This window comes from Carica papaya, chromosome 7, assembly GCF_054855325.1.
Source record: "Carica papaya isolate Zhongbai chromosome 7, ASM5485532v1, whole genome shotgun sequence".
NCBI lineage: Eukaryota > Viridiplantae > Streptophyta > Magnoliopsida > Brassicales > Caricaceae > Carica > Carica papaya.
In genome coordinates, this window is record NC_142315.1 from 26,550,778 (window position 1) to 26,568,065 (window position 17,288).

Consider the following 17,288-nt stretch of genomic DNA (forward strand, 5'->3'; position numbering starts at 1 on the left):
TGTCGTTTTCCTATTAGTTTCCTTTATCACTCCTCCCACATTCATAGGACATTGGTTCAGGAGATGACCGTAGCAGCCGTAATCAAAACAGATCGTAGGTAGGCCTTTCTACTCCATTTTCTGTAAATGGCATTCAATCAAAATTTTAGAGACAAGTAGTTTAGTAAAATCAGCATAAACAACTAATCGGGCAAACTTCCCCCCCTCTGTGGCTTTCGTATTGTAGTCGATGTGCACCACCGTTCCGATCATTTTTGCAATCGCCCTTAACACACTTTTATAGTAATACTGGATCGGTAAGTCAGGGAAGCGGACTCATGCAACCACCGACGCCACCCTATCATCCTCAACAGAGAACGACTTTGTCCATGGCTGCACCATTAAGTAATGCTCATAGATAACCCAAGGGCCCCCGGTGAGGGCGGGCGTGTAATCAGCGAAATCAACAAACTTGGGAAGATAAAAGTTGTTTTCCAGGTCTACCGATTGAAACGTGTCTGTAAGACACCAAAGGCTCTAGAGACGACTGAACAGAGGGCAACAGCCAACTGCCCTGCTAGCAACCTTACAATGACTGAGTCCTTCATGGAAAGCGAGAGAAAATTGTGTACCATGACGGAGAAGACCACCATAGGGAGGTCCTCAATCGTAGTGAGGATCACATCCTCCTCAATTTCAAACTTCTCATGTTTCTTATCCGTGGACCTTATGTTGGTAAGTTTGTCCTTGAAGGAGATTTTATTTCGTCCCCATCTTTCGTATGGGTCCATTATGTTTTGGGCGCTGGTCTCCAAGCCCTCATCCTTCGATTCTACTAACTCTATATCACTATCCTCCGCCACATTTTCCTCCACAATACGATATGCCCTCGCCACTCCATCCGGTAGCAGGTGGTCAGTGTCCATCGTTATTCTTACCTTTTTGGTTGATCGATTATCGTCGTCTTTTCAGTGATAGAAATATCACTGAAAGAGAACATTTTTTGGAATAATGAATTACCCACTTTTTAACATATGTTAAGTTTTATTTCACCAAACATAATGTATCTAAATGAGATAAATATTTAAAATTGTATTAGTCATGATGGGCCTAAAAAATTTGACATTACTTTCAATTAATAAAAATATACTTATATACTGATTCATTTTTTTATACAATTTTATTAACTAGTTACAACAAAATGGTGAATAAATTTGTATTATATTTTCTTAAAAGCTATTCACTCTCTCATAATCTATAAATTTTAGTACATAATCATAAGTGTGTGATATATGAACTATTTCATAAACTGTTCAAAATAATAAAAATTAAAGTAAAAAGATAACTCAAGTTAACATATAAAAGCAACATAATTTATTAAGGAATTAATTGAATAAAATATTTGCTTTTATTATTTAGACAAATTACGATGCTACTAATCACATCTTTAATGATTTCGTATAAAGAAAGAGTGCAAAAACATGACTTCATATTAGGATTTAACATGAATTAGCATTGATAGCTAAAATACAAACTTAAAAAAATTGGTAAATTACAGACATAATCTCTTTTTTATTTTACATTTATCATATAAAAAAATATTATTAATATTTATTTATCCATCGTATAATATATTGTTAAAAGTAATATGCTTAACTTTCGCTTTATGAATACAAATTTTTGTTCACACATATTTTATTCAATTGTCCGTACTTAATGTAACTCTTATTTTTTATATAAAAAAAAAATCGTATAATATTTTTGGATTAGCATAATTGTGTCACTCGTGGTTTAAATAAAATTCTTTGTCTCTAATTTTTATGTTTTATTTTTATACAGAAACAAAATCATTGTGAGTGCAAGTACATAAAAGATTTTAGCATATAGAAAAGATTAATGACTTAAAGTGAATGTGATAGCCATTAGTAAATAAATAAAAATTTAATTGTTAAAAGAATATGAAACTAAATAAATATTTGAGAAGAAAGAAAAAAAGAAAATATAAACTAGGACAAGATGTACATTTTTATTTAAATAACTAAGGGTAAAATGATTATTAAATTTTTAGTTTTTAATTAGGACAAATTATATTCTTACATATTTTTGTGTAATAGAGTAAATACGAGTGATATTTTTTAGTTTACTTTTATTATTTTAAAATATTTTCAATGTGAATCATTATAAATTAATGTAAGTCAAATAGACTAAAGAGGGGAATTATATATTTATATATATATATAGTTACCTTAATCCATTATATAAAAATCTTTATTTTTCTAAGAAATTTTCTTAATTGAAAGGGGTTTTTTTTTTATAGATATAAATGTCATATAATCATTTGTTCACCAAATGAAAGTAATTAATTATCCAAATTATTGGGGAAATTATTTCATTTATCATTTGACGATTGAAGCTTTGTATTATATATATACATATATATATATATATATATCTCCACCAATTACAGGCGATAATTTCTATTATCTTTCTAGGAACCCATAATTTCGATTATGATTTTATTATAACCATTCAATGGAAATTGAATTTTATAATTACATATTAATTAATATAAATAAAGGCACAAAAATCGTGGATGTAAAATCCGAAAGGTAAGGTCAACCACAAAGCTGAATCTCTTAATCATAGTGATTTATGGTTATTAATCTAATCACATTAATTAAATTAATTAATTGTACATTTCCAAATCACCCCATTTTTAATTACCATGAGATAACACAATAACATAATATATACATCATAAATATAATCCCTCAAAGCTATATGCATTCCTTGAAATTGTAATGTAATTAATCATTAATTAATTACATAATTATGATAGTAATCAGAGTCTTATAATGAACTCGATGAATCAAGCTGACACATACATAAAAAATATATATATTAATAAATTTTTTTAAAATATCAATTAATTATCTCAAAAGAGTAATCAATATTTCAAAATTACACTATAACCCAATTAATTATTCCACGTAACAATTAAATTACGACCAACAAAAAGCATGCAAAAATATTATTTTTAAAAAAATTGTGCAGCTAATGAAAATCAACCCACTTGATAAACAACCTAGCCAGGGCCTTGAATTTTGAAGAACGAGACTTACTGCAAGATTTGAACTTACGAGAAATAGCAAACGAAGAATGGGAGGACGAAGAAGACGACGACGTTGTAGATCCAGACGGTGGATAACTGGACAAAGAATTAGTACTTGCAGGACTAGAAGAAGTAATCGAAACTGACGATGATCTTTGATGATCATCATCATGCTCAATGTTAGGGCACCGAGGTGGCAACTTCTTCGTGATTTTGGTTTTGCTTTTGCAGGGATAAAAATTTTTCTGTCGATTCCAGAAACAAACGTTTTTGGAAGATTTTGGAGCTAAAATGATCGCCGGCTTCGGCATGTCTACGCTTTCAACCGCCGGCGGAGGCTTGATCGGCGGCAATATAGCATCGATATCCCGATATGGATTCCGAGGAGTTCCGGGCATGGATTCCCAATCGAAAGGGACCTCGCAGACGCTGTGGTGATCAGAAATCGAAGAGGAAGAATCATTTGAGTTTCTTGCAAGGATTTTCTTGAAGAAAATCGTGTCGAGTTGAAGCATGGAAGCTGAACGCTCTTCTTTCTCGCTTTTGCTGCTCTGCTCATTTTCCATTTTTCTTCTTCTGGGTGTGTGGGTGAAGGAGGAAGGAGGAGACGGGGATCGATATATATATATGTGTGTGTATGCATACAGGGATTTGATGAGTGGGAAAGTGAGAATCAAATGAAACCATCTTTAAAAGGAAGGAAATAATTAATTAATTCCACAAAAAATCAAACGAATTTCCGAAATTTGACTCCTAAAATTAGTTTATTTTTCTTTTACTTTCTAGTTTTAATCACATTTCAGAGAAGTTATATAGAAATTTTCTATTTCTGTTTTTTTTTTAATTAAAATGTTATGGTTATTATTCTTAATTTCACACGTAATTTTGGACGTATGATGGCATTTTGTTTTTGGGTTTAAAAGAAAAGTAATTGTTTTTGTTTTCATATGTAAATATACACAGATTTGTTACTTACATATGTGTGTGTATACATATATATACATACATGCCTGCATATACTTATGTGTGTGTGTGTGTGTATATATAAATATATATAAAGTGACTGAATAAGTCTCCCTTACCAAATAATTCCTTTTGCTTGCTTCAAACTAAAATATTTATGATGGCTATATATGCAAAATAATAATTATCGGGGGGATCCTTCTTCACCCAATTAAAAGAAAAATATTGGGTTTCCTATTTTTTATTTATATTTTTCTGTGGGGATCATCAATTAATTAATTAATTAAAATTCTTATTTTGGAGATAAAAGAAGAATAATTTCAAATTCGGATCCAAAGTTTCCTAAAGCACCACTTATCTCAATTTGGATTTCTTTTATTCTGCATTTCAGGAATATGGTTTCCTAAATCAAATATTATAACTTTAATTTCAGATTTCAAAATATACATCTCTGATGTCAATTTAATTTTGTAACTTTCTAATTTAAGATATAGAAATTAAAAATTCATCCAGAAAATTTTCAAATCATAGTGAAAAATGATCAACTATAATATTTGTCAAATAAAATAAGACAAATATTATGCACAAAGAAAGGAACAACCACCTTGTATGCATATATATATTAAGTCTTAACATATACTTATAATTAATTAACCAAAATTTCTAGTTTGTTTATGAATTAGTTTCCTAAACAAAAATAAAATAACTAACATATGGTATAAAATCACAAAGATTTTTTGACTTTTTACAGCACACGTTTACAAAAACATAAATTACAAATTTTGCCCATGAAGTTGCTTAATTATCTTTCTCGCCTAACAGCCCGAACAAGAACAGAAGTCCAAGGACCACAACCATGAAGATTATGCCATGTATGATGATCATCTACATCATTATCATGCCTGTCATCATGACCATGATCATCATCATCATCGTCATCATGAGTACTTCCTACCATTGACGATGATTTCAAAGAATTCTCGTTAACAGAGAAAGAAAACGACTCAGACGAAGACGAATTAGAGCTCGAACAATTATTACCAGAAAACCGATGATCATGATCACCATCAGAGCTACAAATCTCATAAAAATTCATCAACTTATGATCATCGTCTTCGCCGTTGACCATCATCACGTTGGACTTTGCATCTGCTGCTTTAACCCACTTAATGCCTTCGTGGGTCTTCTTTTTTTGCTTCCAGAACTTGAGTTTCGTCATCAATGGCGGCTTGGGATCGTCAAAGTTAATGCATGGTTTAGGTAAAGCCAAGCTTAGCTGAGCCGGCGGAGGGCTGAGAGGAGGAAGAGTGTCGTGTATTGGTTGGTGTTTAGGAGTTCCCGGCTGCTTTTCCCAGTTGAAGGGTACCCCTTCGGAGCTCCGGTAGTATTCTACCCGGGAAGAGTAACCCAGAGAAGGGTTTCTTGAAAGAATTTTGTTGAAGAACTCGTCTCTTTCAACCAGTGAAACCTTTCTTCTTGATCTTCCGCAATTTTGTTGTTGATGATCCATAATCTCTTCTTCTTTGCTATGAGTATTTTCGTTGAGATTTTGATATTTTATGGGTTTTTGAGTGTGATTTTTCTTAATTATGATCAAGGTTTGTGTGGGTGTCTATGTGTATATATATATATATGTTGGTTTGTATGTATAGAATTTAGTTGTCTCCGGTTTCTTAGGGAAGTGATCGAGTCTTGAGGTACATGATCCCATGTTATATTCACAATATTAGGTGATTAGGGTTAATTAACTTGGAACTTAGAATTTAAAAATTGCTTTTGATTAATCATTAATTAATAAAACATTTTTACAAAAATTTAATTTTTGTTATATTGCCAATATATTATACACCCTTTCTTTCTTTGTTACTTGTCTCTTGAGTGACTTTGTTCTTAAGGTTACGTTATAAGAAGGTTAGAGTTTTCATTGGGTTGGATTGTAATGCATGTGCAATTTCACCAAACCCTTAAGGAATGGTCATCTTTTCTTGCTATCTACCTCTCTCTTTTAGTCTATAGGAAGGTGACCTTAAGCAAAAATAATTATATGGGTGGAAAATTACTTATGACATGATTTTAATTCGAATAATTTAACAAAAATCTTATAAATAGAAGTGTAATTCACACAATTATATATATACATATATATTGTTCTGCATTTGCAATGGGCTTTTTTTTTTTTTTTAAAGGAATCTGTATTTTTGATGGGTTTAACATTAATCGAAATATGCAATGAATTATTGCTAAAACGAAAAAATTAGTCCAATATTATTGTATGGGGTCGTAGGGCCACGTTGCAGAGAGGATGACCTATTCACATTGACCGAGTGAAGTGAAAAGAGATGGTTAAGGAAACTTCACAGCTCACTCAAACTCTCATATAGATACTACTGGTTTCAAATTCTGTGGACCGAACAAAAATCAGGCTTCTTTTTAGTGCCTAAGTAACAAAAACCTATTTTGTAGGAAGCTTTAAAATCGGTTCATTGAATTTGCCGACCTTATCGTAAAAAGAGTGGTATATTCTATTAGTTGACTTTTCAGGTCTTTTGCTTGTTTTCTTCTATATGTATTAGCTAGTAAGTAACTAAGAATTAACTAACTAATTAAGCAGAGATTATTAAATTAAGGAGAATTATGTGGGAGGTCGTTAACCAACCAAATGAAAAATTAATTATAGAAAAAAGGAAAAAAAAAAAAAACCAAATCTTCATGTTACAGGAAAGTTTATTTAAAAATAATAATTAGAAAAAAAACTGAGGATTTATCAGTTCATTTGTTTTTTATTGGAATTTAGAGAAGGGAATTTCCATTTCTAATTATAAGAAGCTTGATGATTGATTAAGTAGATTTTAATCATTGAAAAAGAAGAAAGGCTCTGAATGCAGCTATCAAAGTAATAACGGAGGAAACAAAATAATGAAAGCGAGAAACAGAAGTTGATTAAACGTGAAAGCATAAATGGAATCAATTGGTGGATAACGAGTAAATTAAAGCCTGTTACATATTAGAGAAATCAAGGCTAACGTGTGTAGTTATTTACTTATTTTGCAGAGATGACAGACATGGTATACAAATTTGCTAACATGAACTTTTTCGCACTATTCCCAAGCTGTGAGAAGTCTAGAATTGTTGATTGTCCACATTCTTCTTAAACGAAATGCCAATTTTTATTGAAGAGTCCATATTTATGGCATAATGCGTGTTGGTTTGTTTTTTTTTCTTGGAAAGAACTTCTAGCTAGGTATGGACACATGAAATAAAATACTGTCTGAAAACGACGGAAAATTCTACCTCCCATTGAAATGCATAACCTTTACTTAGAATAATAGAAAATGGTAGGAAAAACTTTTGTTTTGCTTTCAAAAAAACAAAGCAAGTTTCAAAATAATAATAATAAAGATAGATATCTTTGGAACATCTCAATTACATCTACTCAATTTTATCCTACCTACTAAACTTAAGTAATGAATATTCTACTTCCCTTTCTCATAGGAAATTTCATCTGTGAAAGGAAAAGGGAGAGAATTGATATTGAAGAGGGAGAATTACTTAAAAATACAGTAGATAAACAAAGAAATTTTACTCTGTAACTACAAGAACAGGGACCAGGGAAGAAACACAATCTGGAGATTTAGTGATTTACAGATAGCCGTATTGATCATACACAAATTTGGATCAGGGATGAACATACAAAGGTTTACAATCTTAAACTACTCTTCAAGCAAAAATCTGAAGGGTACCATCACTCATTGCTAACGTCATATCCCCTGAACGTAATAACCAAGAAAGCCTATGAGGCCAAAAATGTAAGACTTCAATAATTCATTTTAAACTACCTTTTGGGAAGGGGAAACATCAAATACTTTTAAAAAATCCATGTTGACTAAAATGCCCCATGTGTGCGCATAAAACAAATAATAGAGTGCAAAGTGCAAGAGAGAAAGATCAAACCATTGTCCCCAATATGTTTTGTTAGTTGTTTCAAGAAACTTCTCTCTTCCTAGAACACTAGTTTTAAACTTATGCATGGGGAATTCTATTCAGAAAATATATTTTGATAGGAGAAGGTTAATCATGTACCTCAGCGGGTGATGAAATGATAGATTCCCTGCCAGAATTAGACTTCCATTAGTCTCCTGCTTAAACACCAATTTGTTTTGTTTTACAAATAGAAGCTCCGCACAAAGATGATGAGTGGTAAGAATACCTTGGCCTCTCTGACTTTGCAAGATGTTTAGACATTATTGATGCCTGCAAGAAAACCAACAAAATTTCAGTTCTTCAAACAAAAATAACTAAAAGTTCACAGCTGTAGTTTGGCCAAAAAAGAGGTTAAGTTAACAGCAGACTGATTTTTGGAAAAGAAGTTTGCATGGCAGAGCAAAGGAAGGAATAGGATGAAGGGAAAACTAGTTAGAATGTAATAACTGGGGCAGGAGGAAAGCATAACTAACAGATTTTAGCAAGCACAAGAGAATGTAAGAAACATCAGAAGAACATATCTCGTACTCAAACCTGACAATAATTATTGAGTTTCTAATTTTGCAGAACAGGGTAAATAGGCACCTGCTCTTGGATTATACTCCTTGCCTCAACAAGTTGGGCCTCAAGCTCAAGCTCTCTTTCAGTTGCTTCAGAAGTAACTTCTGCCCCTTTCTGAGCATCCTGTAGCTGAACCATGCGCTCCTACAAGATTTTAGAGGAACACAATATCAACAATTTATGATCAAAATTCACCAGGATGCAGAAGATGGAAGCCGGTATGAAACTTTACCTTTATGGAAGTCATCTTAGTGCGGAGACTTTCTTCTATTTGATCTCTAGCCATATGAAAAGGTAGATCAAAAACATCCTGTAAAATTTACAAAACAACCAATGGCTACAGACAGCAGTAAACCCATTCAAGAAAAAAATGACCCTGCATCCATTATAAATATCGTACCGTCCTCCCAACCAAGGGTGATTGTGAGGGATCCGTTCCAGATTTTTCACGGCCAGCTGAAGATTGCTTGGACGACCCATTGGGAGCATTAAGGAAATCACGCATATCCACCTATAAACCAGGGCATCTAATGTGAAAGTGCACCAACAGAATCAAAACTTTTTACTTCAAAAAGCTATAAGTTTAAAATGGTATGGAAGAATCTACCTCTCATGCAAAGAAATCAAAACAATTAAACAAATAAAGGAGGTTGTTTCTAGCAAAGCAAAGTCATAATCCTTCATTGCACCTTACTAAAGGGAACCATAATGTCCCTGACCAGACTAACACCATATTCTTTGTGGACATTCTGCTCTCACTAACCAACAGAAATAGGGAATTTTGGTTTCAAAACCTATTGGGGAGAAATCTAGAAACAATTAAAAAGTTATACATCCATCAGCATGCATCATTCACAGATATTAATACACAGGTATTAATCAAACCAGCAATTATCAATCCTTTTGTCCCCCTTAACACCATTTGACAGCACAAAACAATCCTGCCTTACAACAGTAGAGTGGCCATTTCAAGAAACAAAGAAAAAGACTGGCAGTGTAACAGTATGGAAAAACCTAGTAGTTAGAATGCAGATCTTTCTTCAGTTACTATACATGGGTTTATCATTTTTCTCCGTAGATAAGATATATGAGAATCATTACCAACATATTCAACTCAATTAACACAGAAGAAACAGTGGTATCCACACCAGTCAACTTACCTGCACTTCTAATGTTATTCAAGCAAAAAAGTAACTTATGCCTTTCAGCTTCAACTAACTGTAAAGCCAGCATCAACAATATTCAGTTGCCTCAAGAATAGTTGCCTCAAGAAAACAAACAAAAATTTAAATGGAATAAGGGGGGTGTTTCTGCATTATAAGAGGAAGGAGAAATGACATAATGGGTTTTGACTCCCGTGTGCCATATCGAAACTTCATCAGCCTCTTTCTTCTTCATCAACAACTAAAAGAGAAATGGGACTCCATTTTTGGCGATATAGATAACACAACATTCCTTTCTAGTCTGCCTAATTGGGGTTGGGGGTCTAATACTAGGTAACTATCATTTCAAACTAGAAGCAAGTTGTTTTCTACATCTTTGTTTGGAATTAATCTGCAAATAGACCAACAAACATGCTTAGCAATTTATTCGTTGATACACCAATTCCTGATTCTAAATGATGATGACAACCTTCATGGAAATGTATGGAAACAGAAAGAGTATTTATTGGACTAGTATTGGTGAGGGAACTGTGTCTACGAAATGCCATAAACAGAAGCAACTAAAAATCCAAATAAAACATGACGTGCAAATATTCCTAGGAGAAAATTCTTACCTGCTTAAATTTCTGTACTACCATGACATCACATATAGGTTTCAGGAAAAAAATCCAAAAAAACAAGAAACAAGAAAGATCAACAGTTAATTGAGTAGACTGTTGTCAATTCTAAAAGGATGTAACAAAACCTTAAACTAGAATGTAATAGAATTTATATCTTCCCCAAACTGATTAGAAAGCTTTTCAAAATATTAATACACTTTACAATATCAAACCACCATTTTGCATATAATTTAGCTACACTGCAAGGGAAAAGAAGTAATACAAAATTAATTGATATTTTTATGTTTCTTTAATAATGACAAGCTCCAAATGCAACCACAAAAGTGTATGTTCCCATCAGTGCAGACCAGACCTTGATCAAGTGTAACAATAACAGTGATAAAAGGTTAACACAAACCTGCATCGATCGTAATAATGCCCTTAAATCAGCATTCTCTGCCACTAATTCTTGATTTTTCGCCTCATAAGCATCCACCTGTAAATAGCAAACTATCAAGCATAAATTAACCAGTTGCTACAAATCCTAAATAAGCCAACCATGATTCATACAATCTTTTTATAGAAATCATTATCAGCCTTCTTTCCATTCCAAGTTCCACGCTGCCGCCCTTCTTTCTGCTTATTCATGTCACGAAAAGTATTAGTTTGTGAAGATAAAACCTCCAGTAATGTTTCTAGAATTATAGTATTTATCCAACTAACACCTGGAGAAGATTCATTATTTCCATGCCAGATCTGGATTCCTTCTTTTTCTCCATCAAGACTTGATTTAGCCTTTCCTGCACAAGAAACAGAAACGAACAACTATTGCAAATCTTCTGTACTGGCCAAATCAATTCTGAAATCCTACTTGCAAAAAGATTCTCTTCAAAGGAACAAGATCCGACCTGTAACTTTATATACTCCTTTTCCTTTTTCTTCATTTCATGTATCTGTTGAGTCCTCACTTGCTTTGGCAATATCAATCAATCAGATAAGTGCGATTCAGCCATCACATTGAGTACATTTTGCTCTATTATCCACGAAAATGCAGAAAGAGAAAAAAAAAATGAATGATTCACATTGATCTACCTGGTTTCCAATAACCATCCTTTGAAATTCATCTCGTTCCTGTTGTAGCTTTTCAATTTGGGCCTTAAAAGCTGCAGTGTTTTTGGCTTCCTGATCATAGAGTACTTCTGTAAGTGATACACTAGCCAATGCTCAAGCTTATATTATCTCAATTCGTGTAACTCACTGTTCGAGTAATCGTTGCAATCTCCCTATCTTTGGATTGTAATTGCAACTCAAGCCTCTCAACTTTGGCCTCTAGTCTGGATATGTCTGACAGCAGTCTAGAGAAAGGAAAATGACAAAAATACAAATATATTTATAATTCTTAAATATAAAAGAATTCTATATATTCACATCAATGAAACAGCAATTCATTCATTGGTACAAGTGACATAAAACAAAAAACCACCAAAAGATAAGGGTAAAAAGAGCATAGTGCCATGAAATTCGATCTTAGTGTACTTTGGAAAAATTTGTGATTGCTCTTGGCCCCAAAGGCGACCATCCACCAAACATAACAAACAGAAATGTGCAAGTTCGAGGTAGTTTTTGTACACTATTAATATAATATTAGATATTCCAATAAATTTTTTGTACTTTATTAATTGCACAATACAGAAAACTTAATCATAGTAGCAAGTCGAAAACAAAAATCAGGCCATGGGCTTCCACATCCTCTGTTTCCTCCAATTACAGATTATACGTACAAAATAGAACAATTCAAAGATGTAGACGCAGATAAATGACAAACAGACCAAAAAAGAAAAAATAACTGAATGTTGAAAAAAAAAAAAGGTCACCGTTGTCTCTGGTCATTAGCGGATTCTCTAAATTCCACATCTCTTTGCCTCTGCTGCAGCAAAGAGTATAAACAATTGCAGGTCCTCGCGATCGAAACCTAGCAAAGACCACAGAATTTATAATGTGAAGTAAAAGACAATTTCATGAACAATAAGTCTTCACAATCAATACGAACATAAACTCACCGGATCATTAGCAAAAAGATCGAGCGAGGCTGGAAATCCGAAGGTAACCAGCGTCTGGTTCAAATACTTCGTACAATGCTCCAAGTTCCCCGCATCTGCAAATGTGTACTCCCTGCAACAAAACCAAATCAAAACCCTACCAACACAAAACCAATACACACACTTATGCGTATATAGACTAGTAAAAGGCTGAAACCCTAGAAATGTAGAGGAACTGACCCGATTGACGAGAAAGCGGACTGAGGAGACGTCTGTGAAGTAACAAAAAGACAGAGAGTGAGTTTTAGGGAGATAATTAGAAGCGCATTGTCTGGGACAAAGAGATAAACACATACTCTGAGATCGAAGTCTGCATCAGTCGCTGGCATGGTCGAATGGCACGAGCTTCTTCAAGGTAGAGAGGAGAAAGGGACAAAGATCTTCCGATGAGAAAGAAGTGAACAGTTAATCTGTCAATATCCTTATGATAGATCTACTCTACCATAGCGGTGAGCAAATTTAAAAACTTGTAAAAAAATGAAATTCGCTCTCTTCCTTTTTAGACTGACTTAAAGTTTGAAGTTTGAACCGTGCTGGTTAAAAGGCAGACTTGTAATCCTATGTTTTGACATCCATCAATCTTTCATGTATTTCCTTCCATCTCCATCAATTTGTTTGACTTTCTCAAGTTCAAAACCACGTGGAACGAATATGATTGGATGAGTTCCATTTTAAGGATAGTCTGAGATTTCGTGGATTCCAACACGATATACATAAATGGCGCCATATGCCCATGTGGCATATACACAACAAAAGGCGTGAACATACCATATCACTTAAAACCCTTTCCTCGGATGGATGCACTAATGTATTAATTTATTAATTTAGTTAATTAATTAAAATTATTTTTATTATTTTTTTTTAACATTCAAATATAATAAGCATATATAAAATAAAATAAGATTTGGGCATGGCAGTCCATCTGCCAGACATTATCCAATTTTAAAACTCATCAATCCATCACATGATGTAGGTGGCCTTCTTGGGCAGATCTCAAACTTCTCGTGATGCTTCTTTCACCATTCACTCAATTAAAACTTACAAATTGAATGATTTTTTGGTGTGTATAGAATAGGAGGAATGTCATTTTGTAACGTAACAAAAATAAATAATTTCAATCAAAAATGAAATTAACATAAACTTATGATGTTATTTTTACTTAATTTTTATTCATTATACTTTTACTCTTATTTAATGAAATTAAAATGTAAATCAAAATTTAATATTAAATTCTATTTATTTAATAATAATATTTTTTTAATTCACATATTAAGAGGTACATTACTATAATTATTTAGAATAAGACCGTAAAAAATATATTTTTTTAATTTATTACTATTGCTATTAATAATGAACTCTAAGGAGATCTGAGATTTCTTTAATGAATTAATTTATCAACTTTTTTTAAAATTATAAAATTTGTTATGATAAAAAAATCTAATTTTCTATTTGTGGCATATTGGGCCGTCACATTCTCATTAAATATTATATGGTCGACAAGATTGAATACGGGCCAAGAGTGTAGGATCCGGTTGGCAATACGCTTCGTTTACTTTTTAAGAAGTAAAATAAAATGGACCACCCAAATCATTCTGACGTTGTGGAGTTGGTGGTCAAATTCAATTTTGGCCTGATGGTCTAAAAACCACACAAAAAATAGTCAACGTGACAAATTTAATCATGCACACACTAATTTAAATTTAAAATATTATTTTTCATCCCAAATCTTATATTATTATATTATATTCACATTTATAACATATAAAATTGAAGTTGATCAAAACATAATTTTTAATAAATGCTTCAAAACCTTTTGCTGATTATTGTTAGTGTCAACTTTGACCTTGTAATAAATCATTTTTAAATTATTCACCTAGTGTATTATTTACATGTAACAAGAATAATAATATTTACTTTATACTAGCTAGTAAAATCTCCAAAAGATTGGTGGGTATTTTATTTTAAATTTATCGTTTTTAAGATATGATTCACCAAAATTTCACATTAAGTAATAAATATTTATTTTTTATACGAGTTATATATTATTTATCAAAATTTTATTTTTTCATTTATTGGGAGATAATGGTCTTTCTTGCCACCGTGTGCTATCAATCACTTTTTGTTTTTGTTTTTGTTTTTTTCTCTTTGTTGGATCGTACGACTCCGTTTTCCCGTTTTGTATTTCGTGGGTAGTTTCGCATTACTCAAAGTACACGTGATATTTATGGTTTAGTTAACACCTAATTTTAATGGTTTACAATAAAGTTTTCTAGAAAGCTAAAGTTTATAATATAATTTATTAACTATAGAAATTGAACTCTATAATTTATGATATTTTAATCAATAATTTAAAATAATAGATTTATAATTAATGTTATAAGTTTGTGTTTGTAGTGTTACTAAAAATTTTGAATTTTTTAAACAAAATTCAGTAGTGGCTAATGGCTGTCAACTTAATTATATATCATGAATTATATATAATTATAAAATTTTATTTTTTTTATATATCAAATGACAAAAATTTATATTTCAGTTTAATTTAAGAGTAATAATAATAATTGTATTAAAGTAGATTTTTTATTTTATAAATTAAAATGCGTACATATATATATATATATGGTTTTTTTTGTTCAACGCGAAATGGGTCTCTATTAATTGAACACGTTGTAACTGTATGCCTCGTGCGTTTAATATCACTATGCCTACACAGTATTTTTTTTTTTTAAAAAATTATACAATATACAATAAATTTAATATTTATTCAAATATGTAATAATTTGCTTAACAATATTCAATTTAATTATTGTAATTTGACCAAAACACTAATAAATTAGACTTTAAATTCCAATATAATTACTTGATTATTGTTTATTTTATTACCAATAAAGACTATTTCATTTGAATTTGTAATCTTCTGAGAGAGCCCAATTACTCAATTATTTATTTATATGTATGTTTGTATATATACAATTTATATGTATATATACATTTGAATTTGTATTCGTACAATAACTTATTTCAGTGCAGCAATTTGAAGCAATATATTCGTGGAAACATACAAACCAGGAGTTTAATAAGCCTGCCTCGTTACCCTTTTTTTAAAAAAAGAATAAACATTACTTTTCCCACCTACTAAAATATTATGACAAAAATACCCTTGAAATTGGATGTCGACTAAATAATAAAATGCAAATATATCAAGTCTGACGTACCATAAAGTGCCTAATTTTCTCATATAAATATTAAAATTCCAAATTTCCGTGTGATAGTAATCTATACTTGTACTTCCAATTAAGCAACAAATTATGTAATTTTATTTTTATAAAATAATAATCTCTTTCTTGTAGTACATTAAAATAATTAATAATATTGTATATATTATTTAAATTATTATTAAATACATTTAATTTCAAAATGTTAAATAGAATTAATACATAGAAATAGATACGGATGAATTTATAAGGAACCCAAGTGGATGGTTAGACTTTTTGTATTAACGAATGAATGAATTTTTTGTCAACTAAATAAAAAATATAAATTTTATCAAATAAATAAATAAAAAAAACAGAATAAAATACTAAAATTCACTAGTATGTATATAAAATTATTATAAATATAATAAAAGAAAACATATAATATGTACATTAATTATATTAGTGTATATAATATGGATTCAAAATTTGTTGAATGGTTAAATGCAAGAAAGCATCCAACTTATCAACTCGTCGTGTTCTATTTTATTTGTATAATTTACTCTTGCATGTGTAAACTTGTTGTATCAAGCAATCTTATCATTTATTTTAGATTCAATGTTTTTTGGTGCTATTTGTATATAATTATTAAATTTGTTGTAAAGTTATATTAAAATAGGTTATTTGTTTTTGGAATTATAGAATTTGTTTTAAATAATATTATCATATATATTTTATAAAATTCAATTATAAATATAATAATGAATCAATGTTAATCTTTTAAAATTTTTAAAATTTGCATAATTAATATGATATTTTTATATTAAATTTGTTGATTTTTGTATTATCACCCATTAAGGAATAGATTACAAGATTCATTAAACATAAAACTTACTTTAAATTAAAATATGAGTTTTTTAAATTTTTATTTGTATTTTAAAATTAGAATTCAAACCTAACTGCATATAAAATTATAGAATTTTATACAGTATCAAAATAGTATTTTACGATTTTTATTAATTATAATTATATTTGAAAATATATTATTCCAAATTCACGTAAATTAAATACATATTTTGTAAATAAATTTCACAATATTATATGAATTTAGGCCAAATGTTCACATTTGACATATCCATTATCTCAAACTAAAATCTTGTTTGCTCAACCACAAAACCAATATGTATGTATGTATATATTTTTTTTATAAGAGTTGGCGGTTTACTCAAACACGTCTACGTATAATACAATAATTAACTTCCATTAATTTAATTAATACGAAAATATATTGTTATCATTTTTAAGAAAACTATCTAAAATACTAATTAACCTACTTGTTAAAGCCAAAATCAAGAGTTTTCGACCACGAATATGTCTAAAGCGGAAACCAAGAAGATCTCTTATGGGTTGATTGATCTTACACGTAAGTAGGTGCTAGTGATAACCCTCTTCGGAGCTCACGTGTCATTCAATGATTGGCTAGTTTTGTACCCCAGTTCCCCCAAAGGGGATTTCACCGGCTACGGATACCCACACACAACAGTGTAAAAAGCTACGGGAAAGTGACAGAAAAAGACCTTGTTTTGGAATTTCACCTTTCATTTTTTTGTGGAAAGAAATAAAGAGTTTCTATTTTTTTT

General features: G+C 30.9%; 2 protein-coding genes across 3 annotated transcripts; both read right to left on the minus strand.

The window, feature by feature from the left end:
- Positions 1-2,778: 2,778 nt before the first annotated feature.
- LOC110826404 (uncharacterized) lies at positions 2,779-6,628 on the minus strand. The gene is made up of 3 exons (XM_088208537.1): positions 4,859-6,628; positions 4,783-4,795; positions 2,779-3,778 (listed from the first exon to the last, which is right to left on the minus strand). Exons 1-3 carry the CDS (start codon positions 5,562-5,564, stop codon positions 3,034-3,036), a joined length of 1,464 nt encoding a protein of 487 aa, XP_088064663.1. The 5' UTR covers positions 5,565-6,628; the 3' UTR covers positions 2,779-3,033.
- A 931-nt stretch (positions 6,629-7,559) lies between these two features.
- LOC110826409 (Afadin/alpha-actinin-binding protein) lies at positions 7,560-12,973 on the minus strand. Of its 2 annotated transcripts, none has more exons than XM_088207996.1 (16): positions 12,754-12,973; positions 12,638-12,669; positions 12,419-12,530; positions 12,233-12,330; positions 11,617-11,713; positions 11,451-11,540; positions 11,267-11,329; positions 11,084-11,158; positions 10,929-10,994; positions 10,777-10,854; positions 8,997-9,107; positions 8,829-8,906; positions 8,621-8,740; positions 8,262-8,305; positions 8,135-8,162; positions 7,560-7,844 (listed from the first exon to the last, which is right to left on the minus strand). In XM_088207996.1, the coding sequence occupies exons 1-16, from the start codon at positions 12,784-12,786 to the stop codon at positions 7,797-7,799; spliced, it is 1,173 nt and encodes a 390-aa protein (XP_088064122.1). In that variant the 5' UTR covers positions 12,787-12,973; the 3' UTR covers positions 7,560-7,796. The 2 variants fall into 2 exon arrangements, with proteins under 2 accessions (XP_088064122.1, XP_088064123.1); XM_088207997.1 differs by having other exon boundaries at positions 7,560-7,821; positions 12,754-12,972.
- Positions 12,974-17,288: the final 4,315 nt, after the last annotated feature.

Bases quoted from the DNA above. Each gene is read 5' to 3' on its own strand.
- LOC110826409 (XM_088207996.1), bottom strand. From the start codon at position 12,786: ATGCCAGCGACTGATGCAGACTTCGATCTCAGA. The intron at 9,108-10,776 runs GTTTGTGTTAAC...CCTGGTTTATAG, and splicing joins CATTATTACGATCGATGCAG to GTGGATATGCGTGATTTCCT. The intron at 8,163-8,261 runs GTATTCTTACCA...TAATTCTGGCAG, and splicing joins GCAAAGTCAGAGAGGCCAAG to GGAATCTATCATTTCATCAC.
- LOC110826404 (XM_088208537.1), bottom strand. From the start codon at position 5,564: ATGGATCATCAACAACAAAATTGCGGAAGATCAAGAAGAAAGGTTTCA.